This window comes from Anneissia japonica, unplaced genomic scaffold (assembly GCF_011630105.1).
Source record: "Anneissia japonica isolate Jap-2015-1 unplaced genomic scaffold, ASM1163010v1 scaffold288128_len588385_cov197, whole genome shotgun sequence".
Lineage (NCBI taxonomy): Eukaryota > Metazoa > Echinodermata > Crinoidea > Comatulida > Comatulidae > Anneissia > Anneissia japonica.
The window spans coordinates 528748-537926 of record NW_022731216.1 but is presented as its reverse complement, the minus strand read 5'-3'; the positions used below and the strand labels follow the sequence as shown (position 1 = coordinate 537926).

At 34.4% G+C, this 9179-nt stretch overlaps 1 protein-coding gene across 1 annotated transcript in view; it reads left to right on the top strand.

Annotated features, from left to right (window-relative positions):
• LOC117115261 (DENN domain-containing protein 10-like) overlaps positions 1 to 8962 on the top strand; it is a 54588-nt gene extending 45626 nt beyond the window's left edge. Inside the window, exon 7 of the mRNA XM_033258975.1 lies at positions 8270 to 8962. Coding sequence (XP_033114866.1) covers positions 8270 to 8446 — 177 coding nt within the window. The 3' untranslated portion in view covers positions 8447 to 8962. The remainder of the gene's footprint in view (positions 1 to 8269) is intronic.
• Positions 8963 to 9179: the final 217 nt, after the last annotated feature.

Genomic DNA, 9179 nt, shown 5'->3' with positions numbered 1-9179 from the left:
CGTAGTGGAAAATTTTAAAAAAATTTGAAATGCTCAAAATGGCCTAAAACGTGCTCTAATTTAGTTAAAAAGTGATTTCGAGCATTTTAAAATTTTAACGCACGCGTGCGTGCGCATTATGAAGCGCACGCATAAAATTAGGGTACAGTACATCCAACATTAACCCGAAGTTAATGCTCACTTAATACGATTTCGAAATGGCAATTGGTTAGGCTGATATGATCGATAATGTAAAAACACAAAATTGCACGTACATGACATCATGCATGACTGAGCGCGTTGAAAAGCTTACCATGACTATTCCAGACCAAGCCAAATGTTCGCTGACAGCGATTGTGCGTAAACTCGTGGCATTTTTTGAGATATCGTGCGAACAAAAAAGGGGAGAAAGAAAGAAGAATAAGAAAGTTGAAGATGATGATTCCGTACAATAACAATAGGTGATCCGCTAACGTTAGCGGATCACCAATAAAAAAAAGATGATGATTCTGTACAATAACAATAGGTGATCCGCTAGTGTAGCGGATCACCAATTACAATTTTTGACATATTTTGAGTTTCTTACACTGTAATGACATACTTGCATTATTTTTCAGTAATTTTATGTCTAATAATACTGCAGTACGCGCACATCTAAGATACGCGTGTATTAGCGCGTTTTTGTCTATTTTCAGTCAAAATGAGTCAAAATTGTACCTATTTTTAATCAGTTATAGTTCCTCAGAATGAAAGGTGACCCCCAATTTTTAATACATATTCTGAAAGCACATGAGTTGTACATATAATTTTATAGGTCATAATGGCTGATCGGACATTATGACGTCATCATATTGCCATCTGAATTCAACAAACTGAATATTATCGATGACGTCATTTAAAAAAAATGCGCATTTGAGCGTATCTCGCTTATTCTTGGTCGATTGTCTTCCAACTTTGAGTATGTTATAGCTGACGCAATTCTCTTTCCTATAATTATGTGCCACTTTTTTACGTTTTGATGATGTCATCATGGTCAAAAAATATTGTTTTGTTTCCCCCCTCATCTTTCTTTCAACAAACATTTGATGACCCCATAATCACCTTAATCTTTCGTGATTTCTGAATCATATTTAATGGGCATAAACTTCAGGTCATGGTTAAATGTTATGTACATTATATTTTTGTGCGAGCATAATACGCGAGCGTTCGCGTGCGTCAAAATTAAAATATGCTTTATATCATGTCTTTTTTTTAATCAGTTATAGCTCCTTAGGATGAAAGGTGACCCCCAATTTTTATTACATATTCTGAAAGCACATGAGCTATAGATATGATTTTATATATCATAATAGCTGATCGGACATTGTGACGTCATCATATTGCCATCTGAATTAAAAAACAAGAAAAAATTTATATTTTTTTTCTCAAAACGTTGATGACGTCATATCATCTTAACCATCTTGATCGGACACTGTGACGTCATCATATTGCCATTTGAATTAAGAAAAAACTGAATTTTATATAACGTCGTCTTTACATTTATACTCGTTTGAACGTATCTCGTTTATTCTTGATTGGTTGTTTCTCACCTGTATGTTATAGCTGAAACAATTCTCTTTTGGACGTGTCCCTTTATTTTTTACTTTGACGACATCATGGTCAAAAAGAATCAATTTTTGGAGCCCTGTCATCTCTCTCTTTTTTCAAATTTGTCAAAAAAAAAATCATTGACTGACGATAGAGGGCGGCAGACTGTATTTCGGAGCTATCAGACTGATGTTCAGGTTATATGATGGGAAAATTTGTGTGACATTACCAAATAACAGGCGGTTTAAAAAAACATGACAATGTTAAATTTTGTGTGCCATTGCGGTACACACAAACATCGTGACGTGCACTTTCTATAATTTACGCGTCGTAGGTTCATATCCACGCGCACAGCACGTACTGAAGCTGTGCGCGTTTTCTGTACGGAAATTAGGTTTTGCTACATATTTTGTGTTCCTGACACTGTATTCATATTAGGAGTCATTCCAGCATATTTTTTTTTTCATATAAAATTTTTCAATCATCAGCACTGTGTACGCCTAAAAGTACGGCAGATCACCAAAATCGTCCTCAGTGACGAGTTCAAATCTAGTCTTATTATTATAGTAGTGATAGAATATGTATACGTTTAAATTATTCTTATTTATTCATAAACGTTATTATATGTACATTTAAATTTAATGTATTGTTTAAGTATGAATTACTATGTCCATGTTAAATTAATTGGTGATCCGCTTCTCGAGCGGATCACTTGTTATTGTCAGAGATCTTCTTACTTCATCTTTTTTTTTTTATTCTACCTTTCCTTCCATTTCTGTTCGCATGATATCTCAAAATTGCCACGAGTTACGCACACAGTCGCTTCATCGATCATTTTGGCTTCGCCTGGAATAGTCATGGTAAGGTTTTCAAGGGGACCAATCATGCGTGACGTCAGCTACATGCAATTTTGCGTTTTTACATTATCGATCATATCAGCCTAACCAATTGCCATTTCGAAATCGTAATAAGTGAGCATTAACTTCAGGTTAATGTTAAATGTAATGTACCATAATTTTACATGTGCACTTCATAACGCTCGCGTAGGCGTGCGTTAAATTTTCAAAATGCTCGAAATCACTTTTTGACTAAATTTGAGCAAATTTTCCACTACGTGCGCACTTTTTTTTGCTCAGCAAGTACGGAAGCTAGAAATTACGTTTTTTTACATATTTTGGATTCCTGAAATTGTTTTCACAAATTTCCATTCTTTTCGGTCAACTTTTGACCAATAGCAATGTCGTATGTGCGCATCAAACATAGGGATCTTTGCGGGGATTTGTGCAGATACAGTGAAAATATGCTAAAGTAAGGCCTATTTTTAATCAATTATAGCTCCTTATGATGAAAGGTGACCCCCCAATTTTCATTACATATATTGTGAAAGCACATGAGGTATAGATACAATTTTATAGATCATTATGGCTGATCGGACAAAAAACTTAATTTTTATATATGGTAAATATTATGAATGATAATAAGTCCCTCACCAACAGGTGTTTGTCAATGAGAGTTGATACATATCTCATATCTTGAGTGAACATTTCGTGACACGTGCGTCATGACGTGCGCGTACGCATGAGTAAATCTTTTAAAATGCTTCAATTTCTTTTTATAAAATCTGAATTAGCGTATACTTTGGGCCATTTTCTGCATTTAAAAATTGTTCAATCTGCACAGCGCACACTTCCTCGAGAGTCAAAGTGCGGCGGATCACCTAACTCGTCCTCAGTGACGAGTTCAAATCTAGTCTTATCTATTAAAATTGTATATTTAAATAATATAGTAATATGGACATAGTACAATTCATACTTAAACAATACATTAAATTTAAATATAAATAATATATATAATATCGTTAATGAATAAATAACAATAATAAAAAAGTGGACATAGTATCACCACTGTAGCATAGTACCCCTATAGTTGCATGGCACCTAAGGCGTTCACCCTCTTGTTCCCAAGAGCATACCTACCTGTAGTAGTACTGCAATCTGTAACTAACTGTATGTACATTCCTGAGGTTTATTTTCCTACTACTCCTCCAGAAAGTTGCCACCACTACAGTAAAGCATGTGTTCCCAAACTATGATGACCATATTAAATGAGTCATCAATCCCTGTTTCCTGTCCCTATGTATATATGTACTGTACCTGCATTTTAGAAAATCAGTGTTTTTATATTAAAGTATATTTGCAACTATTTTACTTAAACAAGATTAATATTTTCAATCTTATAATCAATTTTATATAGCCGGAGTTTTTAATTTTAATAGATAAGATTAATTTAACGCGGACATAGTAATTCATACTTAAACAATACATTAAATATAATAATGTTAAGAATAACAATAATTAAAACGTGTACATAGTGTCACTACTACAATAATAAGATGAATATTTTTCAATCTTATAATCAATTTTATATTAGCCGGAGTTAGTATTGTCCTAGGCTACTATGGCTAACGACAGGTACCCTTTCTCCAATATAAAGGCTTTTTCTATGAATGGAATGACCTGTACGAAACACAAACTCCTGTAGACCAAACCCAGTACCGTTACGATTTTAATTGTGTGGGAAATATCCCGGACATAGTAATTCATACTTAAACAATACATTAAATTTAAATGTAAATATAATAATGTTAAGAATAACAATAATTAAAACGTGTACATAGTGTCACTACTACAATAATAAGATGAATATTTTTCAATCTTATAATCAATTTTATATTAGCCGGAGTTAGTATTGTCCTAGGCTACTATGGCTAACGACAGGTACCCTTTCTCCAATATAAAGGCTTTTTCTATGAATGGAATGACCTGTACGAAACACAAACTCCTGTAGACCAAACCCAGTACCGTTACGATTTTAATTGTGTGGGAAATATCCTCAAGATGCAGTACAGATGGCAGAAACCTTTTTGGTCAAATGTCTTAAACCATCAACAGACCTGGAGACATTTGACGATCTGCGCCTTGCTTCATTTGATAGCAATAACCTCAAGATGGACTTTGAGAGAACAGCTTGTACCTCAAAGTCCTCAACTAATGCAAGAAAACATATTTATAGTAGCTACTACCAACAGCAGTTGTGGGTCCAAGCCCCATTTAGAGATGCCACATCAATTATCAATGCTGAGAATCAATTATCAATGCTGAGAACATTGTTTTTATATTAAAGTATATTTGCAATTATTTTACTTAAATAAGATTAATATTTTCAATCTTATAATCAATTTTATGTAGCCGGAGTTAGTATTGACCTAGGCAATTTTGGTTTTGTAAGTAGTGGCAGTTTATTAGTCCCTGATATTGTGATCTCGAAACCTGATGGCCTGCCAGATCCCTGCACATGTGGCAAATGTGCTCACAAAAATTTGTGTCCCTGTAGTAGAGCTAGAATAAGGTGTTGCAAGTACTGTAAATGCAAGGGTGGTGATTGTTGTAAAAACCCAATCACTGAGTAAATGCTGCTTATTGTTAATTTCTGATAAAATCACAACTTATAAACAATATGACATCAAAGTTAATATATTTGACCTATTATTATAAAGTTACACACAACTAAATTGACCTGCTAGGTCAAAGGTCAAAACTGTTACTGTTTTGACTACAGTAGACTAGGTGCCTTCAATAATTTGAACCAAAAGTGAGTAAAACTAATTATATATGAATAATTTGAGACTGAAACCAAGTTTTTACAGTCAGTAGACATGGGAATAGAGAAAACTTGAAATTAGGGTCAAAGGTTAAATAAGGCATTTTCGGTCATTTTTAAAGCAAATCTCACATTAGAACAAATAGCAATTATGCATAATCTAAACAATTTTAAAAAGAAAGCAACTCGCTAAGACCAGTGGTCACATGCGAACCCTATTTTTTCACTCCTAATTTACATATTCAAGCTAATTTGCATATGAACGGAAAATGTGACTGAGACGTAATTTTAGGAATTTAATCCACTTGACATGTGTGCTCATTTGGAACAAAAACCCCTTCATTTGCTATTTTCTTATACCATCTAGCTTAATTTCAAAATACCCCCACCTTATAAAAAGGGGAGCGTGTCCATTTCCGGGCTGTTCGTCCTGGATAAAGATTTTAGCACACATCCCATGTTATTCCTAGGGTTCATATTAGTCTATAACAGTTGAGAAATTCTCTCCTAAATGAAGTGCAAACAAATCTTAGGTCCTCTACTAAGATGAGAGCGCTCCAAAAATTTATTCTTTTTGACCATGATGAGGTCGTCAAAATGAAAAATAAAGGGACACTTCCGAAAGAGAATTGTCTCAGCTATAACATACTCACAGGTGGGTGACGATCAATCAAGAATAAGCAAGATACATTCAATTGAGTATAAAAATAATGACGTCATAAATAAAAATTAAGTTTTTTCTTAATAATTCAGATGGCAATATGATGACGTCACAATGTCCGATCAGCCATAATGATCTATAAAATCATATCTACAACTCATGTGCTTTCATCCTAAGGAGCTATAACTGATTAAAAATAGGCATGATTTTAAGCACATATAAATTTTGATGCACACGTACGCGCCTTAACCTTGACCTTAAGTTTATGCCCACTTAATATGATTCAGAAATGATGAATAGTTAATATGATATGGGGTCATCAAAGTTTTGAGGAAAGAAAGATGGGAGGTGGTCAGAAAAAAAATTTATTTTGACCATGATGACTTCATCATAAAATAAAAACAAGTCGTATATGAAAGAGAATTGTCTCAGCTATAACATACCCAAAGTTGGGAGACGATTGATAAAGGATAAGTGAGATACGCTCAAATGCGTATTTTCAAAAATGACGTCATAGATAAAATTCAGTTATACTAAATTCATCTGGCATATGGCATAAACGCGCGCAAAGATCCCTATGTTTGATGGACGCGTACAGCTTTGCTATTGGCTATAAGATGACTGAAAAGAATGAAAATTTGTGAAAACAATGTCAGGAACCCAAAGTATGTTATGACGCGCACGCAAAATATTTTGGTACGTGATATTCAACCTTGACCTGAAGTTTATGCCCACTCAATATGGTTGAGAAATGGCAATTGGATGATATGATCGATAATGTTTAAACGGAAAATTGCGCGTAGATGACGTCACGCATGTCTGAGCATGTTGAAAAGCTTACCGTGACTACAGTATTCCATGCCAAGCCAAATGTTTGTTGAAGCGCGCTAGTGCGTAGCACGTGCCAATTTTGAGATATTGTGCGAACAGAAATGGCTAATTGGTAGGTTAGCATGCCTTTTGTACGCCAGGACCAGTAGTATTTTGTTGATTCTTCACGGGGGGGGGGGGGGAATCTGCCACTGTCATGTACCTTAATTTTCTGTGAGCGTGTTATAACCTACACATACGCGTGCATCAAAATTTAAATATGCTTAAAATCATCCCTGTTTTTAATCAGTTATAGCTCTTTATGATGATAGGTGACCCCCAATTTTTATTACATATTCTGTAAGCACATGATTTGTAGATGTGATTTTATAGATCATTATGGCTGATCGGACATTGTGACATCATCATATTGCCATCTGAATTTTTTATAAACTGAATTTTTATTTATGACATTATTTTTATACTGATTTGAACGTATCTCGCTTATTCTTGATCGATCATCTCCCACCTGTGAGTAGGTTATAGCTGAGACAATTTCCTTTCACTAAGTGTCATTCATTTTTCACTTTGATGATGTCATTATGGTCAAAATGAATGTTTTTCTGACCCCCTCCCCGAACTCTTTTTTTCTTCATCTTTTTGACAACCCAATAGAGGGGAGCAGACTGAATTTCAACAGTAATATGGTCAATTTCATATGCCATTACCAACCAACAGGCATTTTTTAATTACAGTTTACACAAGTATTACAGTTTATATGACGTCATCTTGGTTAAAATGAATGTTTTTTCTGACACTCCCCCCCCCCTCTTTCATCTTTCTTCCTTGAAATCTTTGCCAAATTTTATGATTGTTGGTAATGTACGCATGCACCATCTAAGACGATTTTTAAGCTAAGATTTTGTTAAGATGGCCCAAAACATATTACCGACTAAACTTCAGTTGCTATTTTTAAGACCAAACTCAAAACTCACCTTTTTAACATTTGAACATGCACAGCGCCTTTGATTTTTACTTCGGTTTAGTGATATTGGCGCTTCATAAATTATTATTCTTATTATTATTATTATTGTGGTTGGTACTCAAGTCCATTTTTTTGCTTAAGTCAAATTTATCAATATTGCTTAGCTTTAAAATTGCACAAAATTAAACAGTCGATTGTACGCATGCGCCATCTAAGATGATTTTTAAGCTAAGATTTTGTTAAAATGGTTTGAAAAATCAGCTTAAGATATTTGCTTAGGGACATCTGAACTTTTTTGACTTAAGACATTTGCTAAGCTGAGATTGATAAATCCCGGGACAGGTGTTTTTCAATGAGAATTGACATGTATATCTCATATGACTTTCTGTGCCGTAATTAGAGAACTTTATTGTTAATAATTTGAGCATTTAAATATTTTTCAATCCATGCCACATGTGCTTCCTGAGGGTTAAAGTTTAAATGTGTGGCGGACCACCTAACTCATCCAAAGTGACAAGTTCAAATCTGGTTTGTGTTTTGTTTAATTAAATTTTTGGTTTATAGTCTTTGTATCATTGTTTTTACAGGAGATATCAGTGAAGACAAAGGAACTAATCAACAATTTGAAGTCATTAGGAGAGGTAGTAGATGAGGATGATACTCCAAGTATATCAATGGATATTCTAAAGGGAAAGAACCTACCCCCTGCCACACAAAACTTCTTGTATAACCTGGCTGCAGCAGAAGGCTTCCTTCAGCTTTAAAAATAATCACACATACATTTCCTTTTTACATATTTTAAAATTACCCAGTGTTTTGTGGAGAGAAAATGGGTTTCTTTGATTTAGATATCATTCATTGTCAAAAGGCAAACCATATTGAAATATAAGTACAAAATTAGAATAAGGAAAAAACATTATAACAGATTAACACACTTATAATACAACAATATTTGAACTGATATTGATAAATATAAAAAATATATAGAGTGTAAAATTTAGAAAAGAAAAAGTATTGCAACTAGAGGTGTATGAAAATGAATATGAAATGTATTTGAAAATGTAAAATTTACTATTATTCCATGATTTACTTAAATTATATTTTTAGTAATACTGTAATATAATGAAAGAGACTGGATATACGCAGAGCGGCTGTGTATACAACAGAAGTGGTTTTGTTAAGGCCAACTCAGACAGCGTCGGCCGACGCAGCCCGACCCGATTTATCGTCGGGGACAGTCTTAAGCCGTCGTGAGAAATATTAAACACGTTTAATATTCTACTACGCGACTGCCCCCGACGTACACCATCGCGTCTGCGTTCAACTCACACAGACCCGACGCGACAACAAATCGCGTCGGGCTGCGTCGGCCGACGCTGTCTGAGTTGGCCTTTATATGCACAGCGACAAGCAACCAGTTGCAGCACACCATAGTATCACATGATGAAAAAGCTCGCTTGTATCACATGATTTAAAAAGCTCGCTTTTTAAAAACAA